Source organism: Scomber scombrus, chromosome 11, assembly GCF_963691925.1.
Source record: "Scomber scombrus chromosome 11, fScoSco1.1, whole genome shotgun sequence".
Classification (NCBI taxonomy): Eukaryota; Metazoa; Chordata; class Actinopteri; order Scombriformes; family Scombridae; genus Scomber; species Scomber scombrus.
In genome coordinates, this window is record NC_084980.1 from 3,708,689 (window position 1) to 3,732,298 (window position 23,610).

A 23,610-nucleotide genomic window follows, 5' to 3' on the forward strand; every position below is an offset into this window, starting at 1 on the left:
AGTAGACATGCTCTTTTCCTGACATATCTCCTCCAAATCATGGTATAAAATACCTCAAAATATTATTAATGATGGCAAAGCTCCATCAAGTGTTGCAGTATTTCATTACAGTGAGCCACCGTGTGCTATACAAGCATATGGGAACAAGCTAATTTAGCTGGAATGCAGCAATTGATGATGCTGATATTTCCATCATTTCTAGATATTGTGCCCTGACAATCATCCATATGATTAATCTATATAGATTATCATCACCCGGCCTTAATGGAGCCTGTTCCTGCTGGCTCTTCACATGAGCAGTAATGTGTTATAATAAGTTTGAGGATGAACATTTGTAAGAACTTCACAGGAAGAAATGATACAAAATATTCTTAAAAAATTCAAAACACACTGATGTACATATTCAGAACGACAGATTTTTTTTTATTGAGTTCTCACAGGAGGAACAGACAAACAGATGGAGTCAATGTGTCAGAATGAATTGGAAACTTTCAGTGTGTTTAAATAATCCTGACACAGTGAAGATACACACACATACAAACATACATACTTGTCTGGTGACTCACTGCTCAGAGTGTGTCCATCCACACACACACACACACACACACAGGTATGTAGTCCTACACAGCTCCGTGTAGGTACAGTGCCAGGAACTTGCTGAATGTCTCGGGTTTGTATCCTGTCAGACCAGCTGGTACCTGCAGAGACACGCAGCAGCCAATCAGAATCACCTAACTGTAACACCTCTGCACCTCATGCGACCGGACAATTTTTTTAAAAGACACATTCTCATGCACAAATTGTTGAAATATTGGCGTCGTCGTACCTTCACTTGCTTCTTCTTGATGAGTGGTCGCACTTTTGCAAATTCATAGAGGTCAGCGTCTTCATCCAACCACACCTGCAAGTAATGGAAGAAGTCATGAGATAGAGAAGCAGCAAACCTACTCTGACAGCAGGCCTTTTTTTTATCTGATGGTAGATTGTGACTGTGGTTGGAAACTTCACTTTTCTGCTGATTTTTTTTTTGCAGCTTTAATAAAGACCATTTTCACAGCATTGACATGTCAAAGCAGGAAAAGCACAGGTGGAATCATGAGCATTAATAATGGCTTAATATAATGTTATAGTGTTATACTACTTGGTCATGATTATTGTGGTGATGTTTCACCAGTATGACCACCTTGGACTCTTTAATGGAACTGAGCTATTGTTTTATACCTGTGTTTTTTCCTGCTACACCTGTGAAATAGATCTACAGTAAACAGTATTAAACAGTGCTGATGACATCTGACAGGACGGAGAGCCACGGAGTCCAAAATAGAGGAAGTGATCAATGATTTGCTTTTTAAGCTGTGTTGCATCAAACCTAAAGAGCAGTGGTTTGCAGACAGTTATGAGACTGCATTACCACACTTGTGGCTAAAAATGCCAAGGGGAAGTAAACAGAGCAGTAGAGAGAAAAGAACCAGAGAATCTATGGTGAACAGCTACAACAACGCACCATCTACACCTGCAAATAGTCACTAAGGCCTTATTTACATCTGGTCTTAACATGTGTCTGGATTAAGATATTCATCTTCTATGGGCGTTTTTGTATTTACACCTGGTATTAAAATACGTTCTTGTTTTGTAAGTTGTGTCCGCACTATGATTGGATGCAGATATGCAAATTAGATAGGTTGGAGCTGTCGGTTGACAAGCATGGTGTGCTCGAGGTCATGTGACGGTGCCATGAATGGATATCTTTTATTGTTGTGGGGTTTGCTTTAGCTGGCAGGAAGAGGTTGCTGAATGTATATTATTTTAATAGAGTTGCCCCTGTGTATGAAATGCATTATATAAATAAAGCTGCCCAATCCAGGGAGGGTCCAGCCAATCAGATCACAGTGTCATAAAAAAAACTTTCAGGGTGCATTTACATCTGTATTTACATGCAGTATCCAGATATAGATCACATGTTAATACAAATAATATGCTTCAGGCTTCACCTCATCATGTGGACAAGATAATGTGACTTAATGGTGCGATTGCCGCTTTAAAGCATTAACCATTATTAAAGTGCAAAGATTTGGTCCTAAAATACTCATAATGTCGTGATATTTTATAGATTTAAGAGTGAGCTCATGATGCAAAACTTAAAAAGGTATACTCCACTGGAAATAAATACTCGCTTAATCGCTTTAACAGGTGGCTGCTGTGGTTGGCGCCGATTCCCCAAAAAGCTGCACGGCACCCAGAGTCACAGAACAACAAAACCATCCATAGAAGCTTCTCCAACACTGCTGCATACACTGTTTGTATTGAGTTGCATATCAGTGAAGGGTATAGGATTGTTGGGTTCGCACGATGATGCAGCAGGAACGCTTGGAGAACGTTCTACGGATGTTTTAAATGCATTTTGACTTTTTGCTGTAATTTCAGGAATATTTTGATGGAGAATGATTTTTGTGTTTTAATTATAACATTAAAATTAAATGTAGGTTTCTTGGTATTTACTGCAGAGCTGCTGGTGTGTGTTCTGTCATTAAAGCATTAACTCTTTCATATCTGCAGTACTGTAGCAACACTGACCTCATGCTATTAACATGTAGTATTTCATACAGTTACTTAGCATGTACAGCTGATATAATAAAGAGGAGTCACCTGGTTCTTGATGCCGTCGTCTCCTGACAGATCTGTGGTGTTGAGCTGGAAAACCAGAAAGTGGAAGACTCTGCCATTGGACCCCACTGCCTGCACTGTTATAGGATGTTCTAATAGACGCTGGGGCTGGGGCTAACACACACACACACACGGACACACACACACAAACACGGACACATTATAGGAGGCAGAAAGAGAGAAGGATGATTATGATTGATATAAAATAAAGCCTAGCAGTATGTTCTCAGACAATTCCACTCTCATAAATGTGTGTGTGTGTGTGTGTCCTTACCCCATACAGTGTCTTTGCGCGGGCCAGAGCGTTCCCAAAGGCGAACATGACCATCTTGGCTCTGAACTGATCCGGGCGGAGCTTACAGCGAGTGTCCACTCCGTCCAGGAAGTAAAGCGTGTGGGCATGAGGGTAAGGGTAGCCATCCCTGAAACCTGATTGGACGAGAGAAATGTCACACCGCAGACTACTATCACACCATTATCTCTATATAGCATCGGGACAGGAGCGGGCGTCTCCTCACCTGACGAGTTCACCTCTTTGTAAAGGTTAATTTTCTGAAGGTCGATGGTGGGGGAGACTGGGTAGAAGCTTTTCAGGGCGTGATCCTCCGTGTCCGCCACTTCCTGTTTACCGGAAACCTCCGGGAGAGGATCCATGCAGGTGTGCAGTAAACCGTTCTGACCCTTGATCTGTAACAGGTCCTCACCTAGAACACAAAGATTGGAAGTCTATTAGAACTATTCATTCAGTAGAATCAGATTTATTATTATTCCAGGCAGCATTCATCGATTTAATCCTCCACTGCCTTTCTTGGCACGCTACTACTTCCTTTGCTCGTTATCGCTGCCAAGAATCAGTCAGTTAATAGTGAGAAACCATCAGCAGCACCGTTCCCTTCTAGCAAGGGTACCTCTAATCCAATAATACCTCTTTGCCATGAAGCTGCCAGTGAGTATTTGTCAGCGAAGAGCCTCCTCCCCATCGCTGGGTGACTGCTTTGTAGAGTAGCACACACATGGAGCAGGTTGGAGAGAAGTGTGTTGCTGCGGGAAGGGAAAAAAAAAACAAGCAAGAAGGGTAAATGTGCGTTTGTTACCATTAACTACCAAGATTAAACCACATATTTACAGAGTCAACACTTTTGTTACTTTTGAATTACACAGCCGCCACTAGGTGGAGATGTCAGAATATAACAGCAAGCTCCTTTACATGGTATAATACACACTGTAGTGACTAGACTGAACAATAATAAGCCACTCAGCTGGGTGTAGGTGAAGATCTGTTTCTATCATGATTCAATGAGTGATGACCAGGCTGTATTCACTGTTTGGCGAGGTTCCCATTTAATAAACTGGCTGGTAAATAGTTTTCTGATGTCACTGCTGCCTGTATTAACTGTGAGCTGCTCCATCTTTGTATGGAGAGAGGAAATTTTATGCCTTGTTTTTTTATTTATAGGAGGCATTATATCCCGTTGTTAAATAGTTAATAGAGTACAAATTCCACAAAACTCTCATTGATCTCACATTAATGTTAGCTAATCCATGCTTATATTCAATTTTTCATTAATCAGTTACTCACTTTGTCTATAAAAAGATCAGAAAGTAGTAAACAATGTCAAAAATGTGATATTTAGATGCTTGTTTTGTCAGTTTGGCTGGTTTGTTGTGATGTAAGACAATAAGTAAGAATATAAGACATTTAAAAAATTGTAAGCAGTGAATTTTTGGCATTTTTGCTTGAAAATATGTCATCACAATAGTTGCTGTGTCAGTTTCTGTCAATTAAGTAATCTAGTACGTGAGAAATGGACTTCACTTCATTTAACAGATTCAGTAAAAGTACTATTTCGGTTTTTATTGTGAATATAAAGAAGGAATGTACAAAAAAAAGATAGAATATGCATCAGATTGTCTGTAAATGTGCAGCACAGTCTGTAGTTTTTCTTGTGTTTTAATGTTTGTTAATCTAACACATGAAACGGACGTCACCGTGACTTTACACTCTACCTGTATTTGCTCTTGTTCGGTCGGTTCTCCGTCGTGTCCCAGAAGCGGGCGTGTTTGATGGCGTTCTGCACCCGCTCGTCCTGATTCGGTATCTGATTGGCAGGATTCTCCACCAATGAGAGGAGATGAGGGGGCAGACCAGAGATCAGCTTGGTTTTGGTCAACCACAGAGCCTGAAGCACACCTGAGAGAGAGCAAGAGAGAGAGAAAGAGAGTGATGAAGATGTGAGGTGCAACAAGGAACATTATCAGCAACAGTGGCAACAGGTTGGATCTACTACTACCTACTCCAATCAGAGGAGAAAATGAAAGTAGTAAGAAGTTCATCATAATAACAGACATACATACTAACATAAAATATTAGACCAGGTTAAATTTATTCAGTCAAGTCAATTTTATTTATATAGCCCAATAACATAAATCAAAAATATGCCTCAGGTGGCTGTTGATACGGATGAAATTCAGCAATGTAACCATGTCAATACGCAGCCTCAATACCATGTTATACTAGTTTGTAGATGTGGGTGAAACTCAGTTATGTTCACATTTACCTCTGTATTTTCTGCTCATTAGGTTTTTATATTGATACATTTTACATTATAGTTCTGGTCGTGTGTGTTCTACTATTATGTGGACATTTGATTATATCATTTTTTTATTAGGTAGCTTTATTTTATCTTGACTACCACTCTTTTTTCTGATGTTTCTCTGTAAACCAAACTGCATTTAAAAATCTGCAAGTTTGAAGAATTCTTGATCCCTGGCAAAAGTGCACCTCTATTAAAACATGGATCAACACTTGTCAAGAATCAGTGGGGTTTTCTGATCAATTCGGCATAACAATAATCAACCAAGCAGCACTTAAACTAATAATTTGGTCTGATTATTTCTTGCAGTCAGTCCAAACTTAATTTAAAAATCTGCAAGTTTAATAAATTCTTGATCACTGGCAAAAGTGCACCTCTTTTAAAACATGGATCAACACTTGTCAAGAATCAGTGGGATTTTCTGATAAATTCGGCATAACAATAATCAACCAAACAGCACTTAAACTAATATTGTCAGGGTCTGATTCTTTCTTGCACCCAGTCTTTGTTGTTATGACCCCCAGAATGTTTAGGGAATAAGGTAGTAAAAGCCTGGGAGTAATGGCAGAGCTTGTAGTATTACACAGGTGTGTGACTCTTTACCTTCCAGTGCGTTGGTCCTCTGGTTGTACACATAACACGGTTTCTCTTTATACAGAGGCATCTCCTGAGCAGGGGGAGTTCTGTAAAACCTCGGGTCCTTGTAATCCCTCTCCCAATGTGGATTAACGGGTTTAGCCAGCCCCGGCATATAGTGCATCCTCTCCCCAAAAGTCACCCTCTCCAATCCGGGGATGTCCACCTTCTCCTTGGGCTTCCGTACAGGATGGGTCTTGCCTGTCAGACAGCGGGTGGTAGTGAAATGTCTGCGGGCCTGCAGGCCGCCGGTTCCTCCATGTGCTGACAACCGCCTCAAAGCCTTCACAAGGACGGCCTGAGAGAAGAGAGTAGCTGCCGCTTCTGGAAACATGTCGCCTCCTGGTCTGCTTCTTTCTTTTTTCTAGATAAAAGCTGTTTATCTGACTAAAGTCATTGCCTGGCAAAGTATACGCTGCTGTAGGGCGCCGACATGTTGGTTCCTTTGACTTCTTCGGCGACTTTTTTTTGCCAGTAAAAGAGACTCATGGAAGTAGAGAGCGCCCCCGGCAGGTTACAAGAGGACACTACATACAGCTGCTATAGCATAAACCATAGCTAGGATTTACAGGAAATACATTATGCAAGCAATATTCACCTCTTTTTCAATAAATCACTAAATGAAAAAGGGCAAGTTTTAAAAGTCTGTCTTAAAACAATAGTCACGAGCCCAAACTAACAGTACATTTTTTTCCTGCTGTATTCATTCCTCCTGTTCGTACTAACCATTAGAAGATCCCTTTATAATGCACTTACAATGCAGTGTCCACACTCCTCCTAATATGGAGTTTCAGCCGTCCACATGAGTCAAATCAAGTCTTCTATATTTCAACGTTACAGTCTTTTTAGTACCAAAGTCCCTCTTTTTGTTACTATACTTCCACCACAGCTCAACAGGGAAACACTCATTGAAAGCACATTTGAAGGAAATCTTTTATTAGTCAGTATGAACAAGAGGAATGATTACAGACAGGAAAACCTCTTTCACTGTTCATATGGACACCTGACTGCTGAAAATGTATGAACCCGCCCTTTAACTCAACATTTTTCACATTTAATTATCACTTATTGTGATTGTGATCATGATTTTTTACATTGAACTATATTTTCTGTAACTTTTATCTCCCATACATGTTGGTATAAAGGCTGGTTTAAGGCCTTCTCCACAATGCCTGCAACATAATTCTGGTGGAAAAACACAAACATCTTTTTTTTCCTTCTTTTTTTTAATGGGATTTTTGTTGTCCAAAAAAGCCTAATGATGCAAAAAGTAAAATGAGTCACACTACCAAATTATAACACAATTTATATGTTGTTGTACTTGTGTATATACAGGATTTGTGCAATTTACTTTTATTTCTGTGTTTTTTTATTAGCAATATGTTATAATTTGTGATAATTGGATTCTTTATTTAATTTATATTTATATATTAGAATTGTTTTTACTCTTCTCGTCTTGTGAGCTGAGTGTATCATCACACCCCTACAACATTAAAGTAAAAAATAACAGGGAATAAAATGTGCTAAAAGATTATTTACATGAGAAACACAAATCAAAATACATCATTAATATTCAAACTCAGCAGGGAAGCAAGAACATAAACACTCATTTGTAGAATCCAGAAGAGATCAATTCTGAATCTGCTTCATTGGCATTAAACATTAAGTTAATATGAGGATTAAAGAATGCAAAAAGTCAATTATGGAATTAAGTTTTGAATGCAGTAGAAACAAAGCATTGTTGTGGAGAGAGATCTGCATCCTTCTCTTCTCTTCTCTTCACTTCTCTTTCATTATCCCTTTCATCATCTTCTGTATTTTATGACCAGGGAGACCAAACTGAGGAGGAGGATGGCAGTTTTTCCCAGAAGCATCCAGTACCACACCTGACCCTGCAGACCTATGTAGACACAGATGGATACAGACTGAGCTTACATAAAAATCTCTCAGTAGCAAAGCTGCAGGAACACATAGAGATGAAAGGAGGCAGAGTTAAAGCAAAAAATGATAAGCAGTGTTTAAAATTATTTATTCAAAATGATTATTTATGTACTTCAGGAAAGCACATTTCAGATACATACATTTGGATTAACATTTGGTGGAAAAACATGAGCAGAATGATATTGTATGTGAGAATAAGAGAAATAGTGGTCTCATAAATTTTCTGCTTTACACAATTTAAAATGAAATCTATGAGAGCAAACATTTGTAATCCTTAGAATCTTATAAGACACTTAATACCTAATTGTAAAATTGAATCATTGCTGAATATTAACTTACTTTACTTTACTTTGAATTCTCCTCTTTGAATTCTGTAGAGGAACATTTCAAATTTTAGGTTTGCAGTCTCAATCTAAGCATTCCAATCTTGAGCAACTTGAATATTGGGTTTAAGATATTAGACACTTACATTTTTAATTTGAATTTGGGAATCCTTAAAAGACAACGTAAAACATATTTCATGAAACTTATTTAGCCCTCCTGTACAACAGGAACTATCTCAAAAATGAGGTTTCATTTAAATTAAGCCTATTGACCATCATTTCAAAAATATGTGTAAAGCCTGTGACATTATGTTGGAATGAGTTGGCATAAAAGGTCTAACATAGAATTGGGTTATAATTTATACCATATACTTATAAACAGTTAAACCAAACCAGTCAGTTTTGACCCGAGAGGTCAAACGTTGCATTGTCAATAGAAGGACAACAGGAGGGTTAGTTGGATGGTTTCAAAGAATTTTTAATTTCACATTTAAATATTAAATTGTTTATAGATTTCATAACCATATGGCCTGTCTTGGCTTCCATACCCATCCAGTCAAAGAACCACATGTGACTGCTGAATTTTGTATTATAATCCCTTACACTGCTCAATTGTCAATCTCAGGAAGTCATACTCTCAACTGTGAATGGCGCAAAAACAATAATTTAATAGCATACATTTTAAATTGAAATAAGTGGTTTTAATTACTCTTTATTTTCATTTGTGTAAGGTTTTATAGTAATTACACAACATATTTCCTGATTTGGTTTTCAGCTGCAATGAAAAAGCAGCGGATTGACCACAATATCAGACAACACAGCAGGTTCTCTTTCCCCTTTTCTTCATGATTCATTTCTAGTAACTGGTGTGGGTTTGTACTCATGACCTTTTTTCACAGCAGACATTTAGACTTGTCATACCAAGAAAAGCACAGGAATTACTAATATCATTGTAGCTGCCTTTGTTCAAGTGTATGACAGTGAGCCAGAATGCGCTACGCTAAGACCCTGAAACTGAAGCAGCTAAATGGAATTCAACCATCAGTAATTGTAACATTTACACCGTAGACTGTATATAGATTTACACCTGTGATTTTACTGCTGTTGCATGGAAAAATGTTGGCAAACACACACCCTAACCCCAACATGCTAATGGAGGTGAGGAGTCATTATTTGCCTTAGCTTCACCTATGACACTGCGCTGAGTAATAGGCCTATATTTTTTAAAACACCTTAAGAGAGACGCATAGGCCTACAATATTTTGTGAAGTGAATGCACTTTTGTTTAATATTTCACAGACTATTCAACAACTATACTACACTATTGTATCACAGCCTCACACATCTTCATATTGCTGAAAGTGAAAGTACTGATAAATACCAGTTTGTCTTTCGCTATGGCATCAAATATGGTCAATAAGAATTTTTTAGATCGTGAAGTGATAATAAATCATTCCGTGACATGCAATCATGAAATGTGAGTGTGCATGCTTGATATACGGCATATGATATGATGCTGGAGAGTCGGTATGCCCTCTGAGAAGCTGTGAGCTCTCACCTGCTGTACTGGTGTTCAGTTGGGCGCTGTTACACAGTGGCATGCTGGCTGTGGTCAGGTCAGATGTTGTAAAGTTACCTGGGTCAGGGGCGCTAGCAGAGGCGTTAAGCCTGGAGCCTTCTAAAGGAAACAACAGAAGAAAGTTACTCATGTCATATACCTGTACTTAATATGGTAATACACAAGCACCAAAAATGTTGTCTACATGTTAGGGTTAGGGTTGCAGCAATTTAGAAGTTAGAAAACCAGTTCTAGCTAGGTTAGCCATTGATAGCAATACCAGTGGATAAAAACACATTTCTTTCTATTTTGCACATATAAACACTACAGCAACATGTCCACAGATAGAAGTTGGACAGTGCTTTGTGTACTGATTCAATGACACACAAAAAATACTATAACTTTCACACTGTTGATGAACAAGCACACAATCTTGGATTTTGAGGTCGGGGCTGGTGGGGTTCGTCGGACATTCCGAGTTGGATGTCCGACTTCAAGGGACTTCCAAGTTGAAATTTCTGATTGGGAACTCTAAAATTCTGAATTCCGAGAACAAATGGAACGCACCATTACCGTGCCATCATTAATCTAGGATGTGAGCATGCTAATTAGCACTATACACAATGCGTAGCTGGGGCTGTTGGGAATGCCATTAGCTTTGACATATACAAAGTATTAGGCAATACAGTGATTGATTGAGACAAAAAGAATCCCAGGGATAACATGTAAAAGTGAAAACACTTATTTCCAACATGGATGATTGTGAATTGGTCCCAATACAATTAGTAACAGTTGACCCGATGACATCACAAATGTGAACCTCATGGTGACGCTAGAAAAAAAGTATTAGTATCACTACTCGCCAGACGTCACATATGTAGCTGTTCTTAACATTCAACTTTACAGCGTGTTAGTCAAAATCGCAAGTAATTAGGTGAATATATTAACTGATACAATACCATTGAACTAATTACTTGTAATTTTTGTAGATGGAGCTTTTGAATACATTACACCTGACAATAATCATTGACTTGAAATGGGCCACTGTGGTAGAATTTGAGTCTGGGTTCTTCAGCATCTTACCAACTATCTCAATGGAGATTTGGCTGATTGTATCAGATGGCTGGAACGTGCAGGAGTAAAAACCAGAGTCTGCCTTTGTAACAGAGCTGATATGCAGGACGAGGGCCACACTGGGCTGGATGGAGGTAGCATTGACCAGGCACACACCACCCTAGGAGAAGAAAACAGTTATTGTTGCGATAATACACGCAAGGACGAAAGGCAACATTTCACTGCTTTCTCTGGTCGACAGATTGAAGTGTGAGGAGTGCATGGTTGCACCTATAACCACAAACCACAGCGATGTGCCGACACACCCTGGATACACTTCTACATCACTACATGCATGCTCAGAAAAGAAACCACTAGGTTCACAGTGTAACAAGCTCCCATAGAAATACAAACTGCCAAGTAAAACTGAACATTATAATCATTTTGCGGATGATGTTGTATTGTATGTTGTATTTTGTATTGAATTGCATTATTAACCAAGTGTTAATGATATTGCGATAACCAGGGACTGGATCTGTTAAGGTGAACATTTGGTTGAGTAGAAAGGAAGAAAAATGCATTTAGGATGGAATTACACAGGTCATATCTAAATAAAGTGATATTTCATTGATTTTCTTTTAACACGCTGTCATCACTGGTTTTACATCACAGTATAACCATAGCACTTTCTCACACATTAAGTGCTTAATGCACACGTTGCAAATAATGTAAATGACCAGAATCATACTAACCTTAACCTTGACAAGAGAACACATTTACTTGTAAGACTTTGGTGCATAATCAAAAGTATATTTCATATCACTTTAATTCACGCTGTAATGAATTATAAATGTTATAAAACTCTTACAAATACCTCATATCCTCTGTTTTTCCACAGCTGGGCGACATGTTTGGCTTCCAAACATTTGAACTCACAGGTCAGTTTGATGCTTTCTCCAGCATGAAGCTCCACTTTATCTCCATAAAAAGTCATAGAAGTTTTGCCGCATTTTGTGTAGGTAGCTGCAGTGAAGGTAGTCATAAAAAGACAAGATTCATTTAAACATAGAATTCACACCACAATCACAGTATTTTTAAGTTTCTAGAGTAGAATTTTTTACTGTGGACTCATTTGCTCAAAATCAATTGGAACTGACTTTTTTAGGTTAGTAGGATTGAGTGTCGTCACTTTGCGGAGGAGCAGTGTATGCATGAAATGTTAGTGCATGAAAATATTATGTAATATAATGTAATGTCATGAAGTGCTGTCTTACTCATGATTTTGGGGATTAGTTAGACTACCCATTATGTTGAATGATACTCTATGGAACTGCAGCTGTCATAATATTGTATACTATGACAACAACATGGTAACAAAAGGGACTATAATATAATATAATATAATATAATATAATATAATATAATATAATATAATAGTGTTAAAGTAGAAAGCTTCTCTGCTGATAGTGTTATAAGCCTTTTTCACCGCAGACATTTTGACATGTCATAGTATTATAAGCACAGGTGTTACTAATAACATTGATGATGGCTTTATTCTCTTCCACTTTCTCAGTCATTTCACTGCGAGCCAGCATACACAGCATCAGGACCCTGAAACAGAAGCAGCTAAATGGAATTTAGCCATAATTCATTTTATTATTTACACATGTTTTCCTAGAGGCAAAATAACAACAAAGTAATCTCAAGGCACTTTTCACATAGAACAGGTCTGGACCGTACTCTTTAGTTTAATTTAAAGAGAGCCAACATTCCCCCATGAGCAACCTTTTAAGTGAATTAAAACTGATGTGAAGAGTTCATATAACATATAAAACATATAGACATCACATTTGTAATTTCATATTTACTTAACCTTACTATGTAAATCCCAGGAACATTGTGCATGTATATAAACTCAGGAACTTCTGCATAATGCACATTTATATATTGAATATTTGAATATTATGAAATGTATTGCAGGTTTGATATCTTTCTTCCTGTTTGGGTTAATTAGTACATTTATGTATTTATTGTTTTATTTAAGAGTGACAGTGCACATTAATTAACATTGCTGCAAATATGCCAAATTAGATGATATTTTTCATCTGTAATCCCTTGACAGATGTTACAGGGCATTATACTAAATTGTGAATTCTTCCAAACACACACTGTATCCTATTTTCATACATCTGCTTCTATTATAACTAATGTATTAGTGGCTATTGTAGTTTTTTCTTATCCTTATACGTTCACTGTTTGTAGCTTTTACGAACAGCAATAACAAAAATACATAAAAACAACTAAATGATAGACAATGATTTTATTAATATAGCTTCTGTCATCACTATATCAAATACACAACTAATTAATATGAATGTAAAGTAATAATAATAATATTAATCATTTTTTTAACTAAAAAGCTCACCTTCAGTTTGAGTCCAGTACAGCAAACTCATCAGCAGAAACAACATATCTGATTTTTTCTGATTCCTTCCACCTGTGTATCTGTCCACCTGTCACTGTCACTCGTGTGTGTGTGTGTGGTTTCAGTGCTAGGTATATTTCACACTGACGTATAAAGCACTGACTAACTGTCAGATTGACAGAAGCTACTGATAGAGGCCAAGAGCCAGACAGGATGTACAGCTCTGCGTTTTTTAAACAGATGAAGGCTGTGATAACCATTGTAGAAAAGGTTACTGCTGATAACACTGACCAACCTGTATGCATGGCAGGTAAAGGGAGCGGGGAAAAAATCCCCACATCTGCTTCAGCGTTGAAAAAAAAAAAAGGTGACAGAAAGTACACGCACTAAAATGAACATTATTGCTAGTGTCAGTATAATAACAGGAAATCATTAGTTGTTATCTGTCCAATCAAAAACGACAAATGACACTTTGTAACAGAAGCTGACCATTGTTTCAACATTAAAATTTCTGAGTTTTATGAAAATAAAGGTTAATAATCATATCCACAGCAGCCTCATACTACTTCTATAAAATTATAGGGTGTTACAGCTTCTTTTGGGAGGGTTTTGGTTAAAGATGCTTCTATAACATTAAAGTTGCAAATTATAAGTTTAAAATAAGTACATTCGACATGACACCATCACTATATATATACCTAGTCAAAATAGATATGCTGATATAGCTCATTTGGCTTCTGACTGGAACACTACATCTTTTTGTGTGCCAAACAGCAAACTGATCTGACATAGCTTTATTTAAGAATATGCATCATGTGAGCACAATGTAAACTAAATTCAACTACAATATGGTAGATTTTGACACAAGCCACGCATGCAAGAACAGGACCACGAGATAAAGATACTAAGGGACATGCTCCAGTTTATAATGTGTGTAATAGGTACAGATTCCTTTAAAAAAAAATGTAAAAAGGAGTAATTAACCAAATGCAAACAAGCAGTTGACACACTGTGAACTCATGCTAAATAATCCAGACATGGTTGACATCAATCATGGGGGAAGTTTTGATCACGCCATTATTTCAAATGAGCATGTGATTCACTTGCTGATGATCAGACATGGAGTAAAAAGTCCCTTAAACATGCCAGAACTACATACTTTATTAGGATTTGAAACCAAATGTTACACATGATGACTTTATTGAATTATGTAAATAACTGGATTCAAGATTCAAGATACACTTTATGGTCATTTCACTATTATTTGCATACACAGAATGAAATGAAATACTGTTTCTCACTAGCTTCTGTCAGTGCATTAAAAACAGTAATAAATAGCTACTAAAAATGATCATACTTAAAATAAAAACCAAATATTTCAGACACACAATTAGCAGTCGTGCAATAAAACATAATACACCAGTTTAGCAGCTTTTTTTATTTTGAGAAAAAGGTGCATTAATGTGATTGGTAAAGTGCTGTTGTCATAAAGATGACTTGACTTTGATGTCCTAAAAAGTGAAGATCTATATGAAAGGCTTTCTACGCCATTCAACAACTCTTTTTAAAAATCGAGTCATAATAATAGCAAAGACACACAACGTATTAAAAACATACACACACTCGTACTTATTTCAGTAAGTGATGATAAAAGTAAAAAAAAAAAAACCAACAACTTTTCTCCACAAATCAAAGTGTGCGGGACCCCCTCTCACGCACACGCACACGCACACAGACACACATACGCATTCACAAGATTTCTGTCGACATTCCTCAAAGGAGTTTACGCTCGCTTCTTCCGTTTAGTGCTTGCGTGTTTATCTGCATCTACGCAAATGGCGTTACGAGCTCTGGCGAGGCTTTTCAGCTGGTTAGCCAAACATCCACAGAAAAAAGAGATGAGCAGGAAAACGAGACGAAGAACATAAGAATACATTTATTACGAGCTAGAAAAAATAGCGACAGGAAGGAAATCCGTTTAGGTACGTACGCTCTTTTTCGAACTTTTGCACGAATTAGCTTTGTTTAATTAGCGGGCTATGTTTATGAATGGCTGTCTGTAGGGGCAGAAATTCAACGTTAGCCAACACTGGCTAGTTAGCTGGCTGGCTGGCTAACATGCTAGGCTACGTCGGGTTCCCACCACAGCTGCTGGCAAGTGGGGTAGCCAGCTGTTTGCTAACTTATCTCTTTCGCTACATTGTCTTATTTTGTCGTCGTGTTCTCAGACGTGACTTCTCTGCTTTTGCAACTGCGTTTTTTCTCTCGCTATCTAAGTTACTTCCGAATTGTTTCAATGAAGCTAACGTTGTGAAGCTACACTGAGGCCAAACACTGTCACACACACAAACTACTGTGGCCTAAACCCAACTTCCTGCGTTACCCAGCTCGATTCATAGTTTAACGTGCAATAACACTACGTTATTAGAAGCGTCACACATAAGCTATATGTATCGATTAAAAGCGTGTATTCATCTTATTGGACCGTGTCTGCTGTGTGAATGTTGAAATCTACTGCAGCAGGCGTATCAGCTAGCTTTAGCTCCGAGAGCAAACTAAATACCTTTGGTCATACAACACCTTTCTATTGCGAAATGTAAATAGTTTTAAGTTGTAGGAGTATTACAGCTGCTTTTTAAGTATTCACCTGCGCTTTGAGATCTATACAGAGATGAGTGTGAGGTGGTGCAGCTATGATATTCATTGAAGTGTGGGTGGTGAGACAAGGCCATGTTGATACTTATAGATATGCGTTATTTCCCCCTAAACAATCCCACCAAAAAAACATGGTACTACCTACTAAGAAGAGTTTGAAATGAACAGATTGATTATTATAACTAACATTAGGGGGCCAACAGTACTGCAATGCACTAGTTATAATGTAAGGTGCCATTGATACTTAAGTGGCATATCTTAATATAGAGACACATTTAAAATGTTGTATACCATGCCTAACACTGTCAGCAACAATTCATATTGGACATTGTGGACTTATAGTGCACAAACAGTAGTGGCAGTGGTTGTTTTGTTATTTAAACAGGGTAAACATGAATTTGGGAATGGTCACAAATTGAGACAGAGCAGTAGGGCTGGGTGTTGGTACTCGATACCTTTTAAGGTATTGATCGAAATAAATACCAAGTAGTATGGAAATGTCTCCCATCAAATGATACCTGCAATCAATCCTTTTTTGCACTAAAGAGCTAAATATGACTATTTGTATGGACTTGCTCACAGCCAATCAATGCAAGCGTTCTTTGATTTCTAAATATTAATAATTTAAAGACTTGTGTAAAAAATCAAATCATTTAGATGTGGAGGAGTGGTGGAATTTTATGTAATTTAATGCTTCTATTCACATGATGGGTATCAGATGAAGCACTCAACTGGTATCAGTATCACTTTAAAGGTACTTGGATTGGTGCTGGTATCATCATTTTATTTAAACGATACCCAGCCCTACTGAGAAGCCACTGCGCACTTCTTTTATGTGGGCCGGCAGTGTGAAGGACCACCCGGTGTAGGGTGAGAACACGATCACAGCCGAGGTATAGCCAAGGCCTATTGTTTTCGTTCATCTCACAGGAAATGTACAGAGGAAGTTTTTATTAGTAAGCATTGCTCACATGTTGTCGTCAGCTGGCCTGAGGTGGATGTTCTGTGTTTCATCACTTCTCACAAGGGGGTAGTTTGTGGGGATGTTTAGTTAAAGCAAAAGTGAAATGGGGAAATAATTTTCAGTTAGCTGTTTGGTTTCATACACACTTAAAATACCTTCCCTTCAAAGGACTAGGCTTTTTGTTGTTTCACCTGTTTCAAATATTGTCACAAGGACACCAATGAATGAAGTTCATGAACTTTTTAAAAATAAAGTAACAAAAGAACACACTGAGGGAAATCATAATTAAACTGTATCTCCACCTGCTGATTTCATTCCCCCTCATAAACAATGTGTTTGTGGATGTGGTCACATTTTAGTCAGTAGTTTGCCTTTGTCTGAAACTCAATCAATCAATCAATCAATCAATCTTTATTTATAGCAGCTTTCATACAGGTTAATGTAGTTCAAAGTGCTTCACAGTTGATTGACAAGCTGATAATAAGACAGAACAGGTTAGATTGAGGACAACGTGAAGAAAAGGATTTTTTTTTTTAACTCAAAAGATTTAGGATTTACAATATAAAACAAATATTAAATCAAGTAAAATAAAAAAAGAGAATAAGAGGAAAAGTTTACTAAAAGTAAAAAAACAAAACAGGTAAAAATAGATTAAAAAAGTAAAATTAAATAAGAGATAAAGTTTGGAAGTAAAGCTAAACTGTAAACTGGGTTAAAAAGAGACAGCAGGGATAGAGAGAAATGGAAGATAACTCACTTTTTTATGTATAAAAACACTACTTTTACACCCAGCTTGCCTTGTATTTCCAGTAGGTGCCAACACACAGTCTCCAGTCTGATTCTTAATTTTAGCCTGGTGATGTCTAAGTCGGCATATTTAAAAAAAAAAAAAAAAAAAAAAAAAAAGATTCTCCAGTGCGTCAGATTTCTCCTCTTGTGGAGAAACTGTAGAATCTGTTGCACCAGTTGCCTTGTAATTGAGGTCAGGTTTTGTAGCCTGTGGCGTGCTTGTGTGGAGTGGATACAGTGGAGGGCTGCATGCAGTTCAGTGGGTGTAGAAACTGCTAAACTTTCACTGCAATGCTCGAGAACAACAAAACACAGTCGGTTAGCAGTCAGTGTTTAAAAAAAAAATATTACTTTTTAACAGGCAAATACAATGTAAAGTAAAGCAGGATCTCCATTGATGTATATGGCTCTAGAGGAGGTTGTAGTAGAGAAAATCAAACTTTAGTAGCAACTTCTTAACCTCAAAGTGTTTTTTTTTTCTTTTTTGCAGAAGGCAGATTTTTACAGAAGACAGCCTGTGGTGGAGAAAAAGTAAGATTTTCAAAGTCTTTCTTTAGCCCAGGCCAAAGATAGTGGGAGTGTGGGAGTGATTGTGCCTCTCTCTTCCTCTCTCTCTCTCTCTTCACACAAGCCTGACCCTCTCTCTCTCTTTCCTATACGGCCTATACAGCAGCATTGATTTTTTTTTTTTTTGCTGTAGGTTGCTCAATTTGATAGAGGCCTCAGTGGGAGGGAGAAAAAACAACAACAACAACCACAAAAAAAGAGCAGTGTTTGACCTGCTACAGGCGATGTAATTAAAGGCATACATCTAACTTGAGTGGTGTAATTGTATAAGCCGATCCTAGCAAAGTCTCCCAACCTTGTTTTTTTAACTTTCGAGCAACCCTAATTCCCCTCATTTGATAAACTGAGTCGAGCACAGTTCCCGAATTCAAGTTGTCAGACGCACGTATTAGCTCGCAGGTCCTGCTGAATCCCCGCTGTGTTCATAGATTGGTGTCACCATCAGCTGTTTTTCACACGCATTCAGTAGCTACAGTTATTGGCTACACACATATACCCCAGTGTGCTTCTAGTTATAATGGTTTGATGAAATCAGACCATCAATAACACAACCAGACAGTAACCTGCACAGTTGTTTTTGCGAGGGCAGTGGTACAGATTAAATAGAGATGTTTTTTTAACCCTCACATACTGTTCATATTCAAACTCTTCACAGTATCCCCTCTTAATTAGTCTCTACCACATTTCTGCACAACAAACCACTCATGAATACACCATCAGTCACAGATAATGAGCAACATTAATCTTTAATGAAGCTTTCCGAGAGCTGAGAGTCGTTTATTATTCAGTTTTCACACTTTTTGTTTATGGAGAAAAACATGAACTATATTAAATGTAATGAATGCAACAGTTTAAATAAATATGGGTCAAAAACTGTAAACGTGATATGTATCAGCTGCACTCAAATGTTTTAAGGAGAAGTAATCAAATTCCAGGCTAAGAGTAAGAGGTATTTAGAAGGATTTACTGCTTTCAAATGAAAAAAGGGGTCACATTTGATCCTGAACAGTATGTGAGGGTTAATGTAGTCTTTGCAGAAATTCAGAAATAAAAAAACCACACAAGTAACATTTGGCTTATTCTGCAGTTGTTCATAAGTCATATTATTCCTGCTAATGACATCAGAGGAGATGTCCAGACATGTTCGGCATCGTCCATTATCTCAGACATTTCCTCCTCCTCCTCTTCCTCCTCCTCCTCCTCCTCCTCACTGTTATCAATTCAATTCAGTACAGCTTTATTTATCCCCCATAAAGGCAGCTGTACGCACTCTCTCTCTCTCTCTCTCTCTCTCTCTCTCTCTCTCTCTCTCTCTCTCTCTCTCTCTACCATCTCTCTCTCTCTCTCTCTCTCTCTCTCTCTCTCTCTCTCTCTCTCTCTCTCTCTCTCTCTCTCTCTCTCTCTCTCTCTCCCTACCATCTCTCTCTCTATCATTACCACGACTAAAAGACGTGGCCGTGAACTATTATTCCAAAGCTGACCCACACAGACAATGCCAGGAAAAACCTGTACTTATGTACGTCAACGTTGTCTGTGACCTTTGTTAACACCTATAATCTTTTCCCATACTAACTCCCATTCACTGCGTGTGTTTGGTGACAGAGCAGAAGATGTCACTATTTATGTCCGAGCTATTCTGTCAAGATTCCAACCAATCAAGAGCACACATGATTCAACCTATCAGCTGTCTGAAAACTGAGATGAGTTGATTAAATGAGACACGCCTGGTGTGCTGTGACAGATTCTTTTAAATGATTCTAAGGCTAAAAGAATGCTGTATCTCATATGTTTAATAAGTAGAAATAATGCTGTGTCTTTTACCACGTTACAGGAATGTATTCATTCATAAAACAGAACTAATTGAATCTCTAACTGTTTCCAGACAGTGAATTAATTAGACGTATTAGATGTGCAGCAGTTAAATAAAGAAAGCAGTAATGATAACTCAATGGGAGGATGCCTCCAAGCCAACAACCAAGCTCTTATCTTTTAATAAGCTGTTTGTGTTTCTAATACAATAACATCCATGCTGCACCTGTCTAGCTGCATCCTAATAAATACAAATGAACACATTGTCAGTTACCGTTTTGTATCAGTAACGAGAGCAGGAAGGAAAGGAAAACTGTGAGGAGAGAAGGAAGGAATCAGAGTAGCCAGGATGAGTGTTATTATTAGAAGAGGAAATCAGAAAACACAAGAGAACATGTCCTTTTCCTCCTGGAGGAAGATCTGGCCTGGTTTTTCTTTTTTGGTTAAAAGGCCAAATGTGGCCTTCAGTTCTTTTCTGTTATTAAATGTTAAAAAACGGAACATGTAAACATCCCTAATGTTCTTTGGGCAGTCAACTTTTTGGCCTGCTCTCTCAATTCTAATACGTTTGAATTAGTGGATCATAATTGTCAGGATCTGATTATTGTGATTGCTACTAGAAGCTGACCAATACTGGATTTTTGGAGCTGATGCCGATACCAATATTAAGGAGTAAAAAAAATATTGGTGTATATCAGACAACGTATACGCCAACACGATATATCTGCAATATCGGCCAAAAATATCAGCTGACCGATATATTGGTCGGCTCTAGTTAATACACATCAGCACTTAAAGGAAAACATATAAAATGTGATACTAATGCATGTGTTTGAAACTCAAGCACAATGTGATTCATCTCCCAGGGGTTCAGCACAACACCAGAATACTCAGGTCACTGTTCACACCTCTAACATCTTGTCTTCTGAGCGTTAAATATTAAAATACAGTTGAGTTTTTGTGAACTCATTTGAATAGAATCTAATCTTTGTTTTCTTTTCTTGTCTGTCTTTCAGGTGATACGTTTTGAAAACCTCATCACGAAGCGTTCCTCACACCCCAGAAGGGCCACCCACAGCTTCCCCTTCACCTCAACAAGCAGAGCCTCTGTGCGACAGCTGCGCAGCATTTACAGGAACACACGCTCTCAAAAGCAGCTCGCTGAGACCTATGGCAATAAATCAAACAGCTAAAGAGTCGAGTCTCACCTGAATATCAGATGTAAGAAAAAGGGGGAAAGATCTGGAAGTCGTCTGATCCACTCGACACATTTCTGTCGTCCAAGTCTGCACTGGGGTTCGGGTGCATGGGTGTTTTGCTGACGGAGGTTTATTGTGATGGTGTGATGGTGGACTGGTATGTCCGAGGCTGAAGCTAGCTTAGCTTCCCGGTTTTAATATAGCATGTTGGCATATGGCTAACTGTGTATGGTGACAGATCAGTCCATTATCCTCCTCCCCTCCATCACCATCTCTGGCCCCTACAAGGGGGTTTTAACCTGTTGGTAGTGGTGCCCCCTTACCCCATCATCTCTTCATTTCTGTTTTCATTTTACTCATCCATCCACCCCACCCTAGAAATCATCAGCTTTTTGATTTTTTTCCCTCCATCTTTCACTTTCATCAGCCCTCATCACTGTGGTGTTTTTGTGAAATCTCTTTCTTTTTGTTGAATTCATCTCTCACCTGTCGTGATTCACTGTGCATTACCGCCGTTCAGCCCCTGTCATCTTTTAAAGTCCTTCTAAAACCCCAAACCCAGTGCAGCTCAGCCTGGCCCAAAGCAAATCACCTTAACCTCTGCAGAGTCGAGCCGCTGGGCAGTCGTTTTGGTGGTTGTTTTGGTTGCATGGAATCGGCTTAACCGTGGAGAGGCCGGGCTACCACAAACTGATGGACTTTGACAAGCGAGGAGTAGGGGGAGGAGGGGGCGGAGGAGGAGGAGGAGGAGGTGGTGGTGGAGGTGGAGGGAAAGGGGAGGCGGAGGAGGGAAAGAGGATGTCCGGGAAGACGGGGAGTCGGTCGGGGCACGGCGGCCGCGGCACCGGCTCCAACTCCGGAGTCCTGATGGTCGGACCGAACTTCCGGGTTGGGAAGAAGATCGGCTGCGGGAACTTTGGGGAGCTGAGACTCGGAAAGAATCTATACACCAATGAATACGTGGCTATTAAACTGGTAAACATCCTTTATCTTTAACTAGTTTATAGAATTGTAGGGCTACTCAATGAAATAAATTGCACTTTTCTATCCCCGGTACCTGTTTTAAATGTGGGTTTAATTACCCTTTATAACAGTATTGTCAGAGAAATGCAAATTCCTATTAACCCGATGATCTCCTAGTATTATGAATAGTATTTTCTGAGTTTTAATACCTCTATTTTATGACAAAGAATGAATCTCTCCATCCGTCTTTGTAGGAGCCAATCAAGTCACGGGCACCGCAGCTGCATCTAGAATATCGCTTCTACAAACAGCTGGGAAGTTCAGGTGAGAACCAGTGTCTGATTGGTCGGGAGTTCTGCTCTGAGATTCAGGGGTAATGGAAGGGTTTGTGTGAAACCAACATTTATACAGAACATAGCTGTGTATCGTCACTTTTTTCCACTCTAACATGTGGGAGGTTCAAGCTCCTCCCCCCTTTGATCAGCCAGTACAAGTTAGTGTAGCAACAAGGACAAGAACACCTGATGGCTTTCCTGCCTAATTCATAATGTTTATTAGAATAACAAGCCAAACGTATTTACAACAAATATTCATTATATAAAAGAGGCGTGGATGTGATGAACAGATACACATCTATTTTTATCAGATTTATCAATCAACATGTGCGTCAGTCTGTATCTCCCATGTTTTTTTATGCTCAGAGTCTATTCTTTTATTCTCTGGTGCATTTAGTGAAGCATAATCTCCAGAGGCAGCTGTTTAAATCACACAAATCTCCTGCTGTTTATGTGCTCTGAGTTTATTTAGGGTATGTTTATTGATCAAGGCTCCATTACAAGCCCTGCTTCTCTCTGCCTGCTACTGTGGGCGGGTTGGGAAGTAAAATCAATGAATCAATAAATACAAACACTGTCGATTTCTTCCCCTGGAGCTGACATTCAAACTGTTTCGGTTCAGTAAATTTCTACTGTCAGTCAGCCTGGTGGAGACAGTTTGTTTTAGCTCATCAGGACACAGCTGCCTCTGTGGACAGAGATGTCCAAACACTAATGACTAGTGGACACACTTAAGACTTAAGCCTTTTGACTTTTAATGCCTCGACAACTTCGCCTAATCCAAAGATTAAAAATGTTTTTTTCTTTTCCCCAAATAAGCTCCTCGTTTTCAATATATACTTTTAGCCAATCATGTTGCTTGAGCAGAAAAAAAGGTGCATTTTACAGTACAGGACCTACAAAAGTAGATAGCTGGGATTTTCACATTAAAACGTAAAGACAGCCATAATCAACTGCAAGATACACAGCAACAATTAGCTCAGAATTTATTAAAACGTTTTACAGGAATAAAATACCAAGACACACCTGAGCTTTTTACTTAAGAATAATATTTATTCTCGACGCTTGAAAATATTTTTGTTTTACAAAATCATTTTATGTCCACTTATCATATTTTGATGGAACTTTCAACCAT

At 38.4% G+C, this 23,610-nt stretch overlaps 2 protein-coding genes across 4 annotated transcripts in view; one reads left to right on the forward strand and one right to left on the reverse strand.

The window, feature by feature from the left end:
- Window positions 1-421: 421 nt before the first annotated feature.
- mrpl37 (mitochondrial ribosomal protein L37) lies at window positions 422-6,321 on the reverse strand. The gene is made up of 8 exons (XM_062429731.1): window positions 5,862-6,321; window positions 4,672-4,855; window positions 3,590-3,705; window positions 3,183-3,368; window positions 2,939-3,093; window positions 2,647-2,778; window positions 827-901; window positions 422-698 (listed from the first exon to the last, which is right to left on the reverse strand). The coding sequence occupies exons 1-8, from the start codon at window positions 6,226-6,228 to the stop codon at window positions 621-623; spliced, it is 1,293 nt and encodes a 430-aa protein (XP_062285715.1). The 5' UTR covers window positions 6,229-6,321; the 3' UTR covers window positions 422-620.
- Window positions 6,322-15,045: 8,724 nt separating this feature from the next.
- The window catches only part of LOC133991237 (casein kinase I-like), a 20,108-nt gene continuing 11,543 nt past the window's right edge, over window positions 15,046-23,610 (forward strand). For all 3 annotated transcript variants that reach the window (XM_062429735.1, XM_062429733.1, XM_062429734.1), the window contains exons 1-4: window positions 15,046-15,176; window positions 18,093-18,133; window positions 20,995-22,152; window positions 22,395-22,464. In XM_062429735.1, the coding sequence (XP_062285719.1) occupies window positions 21,871-22,152; window positions 22,395-22,464 (352 nt within the window). In that variant the 5' untranslated portion in view covers window positions 15,046-15,176; window positions 18,093-18,133; window positions 20,995-21,870. The remainder of the gene's footprint in view (window positions 15,177-18,092; window positions 18,134-20,994; window positions 22,153-22,394; window positions 22,465-23,610) is intronic.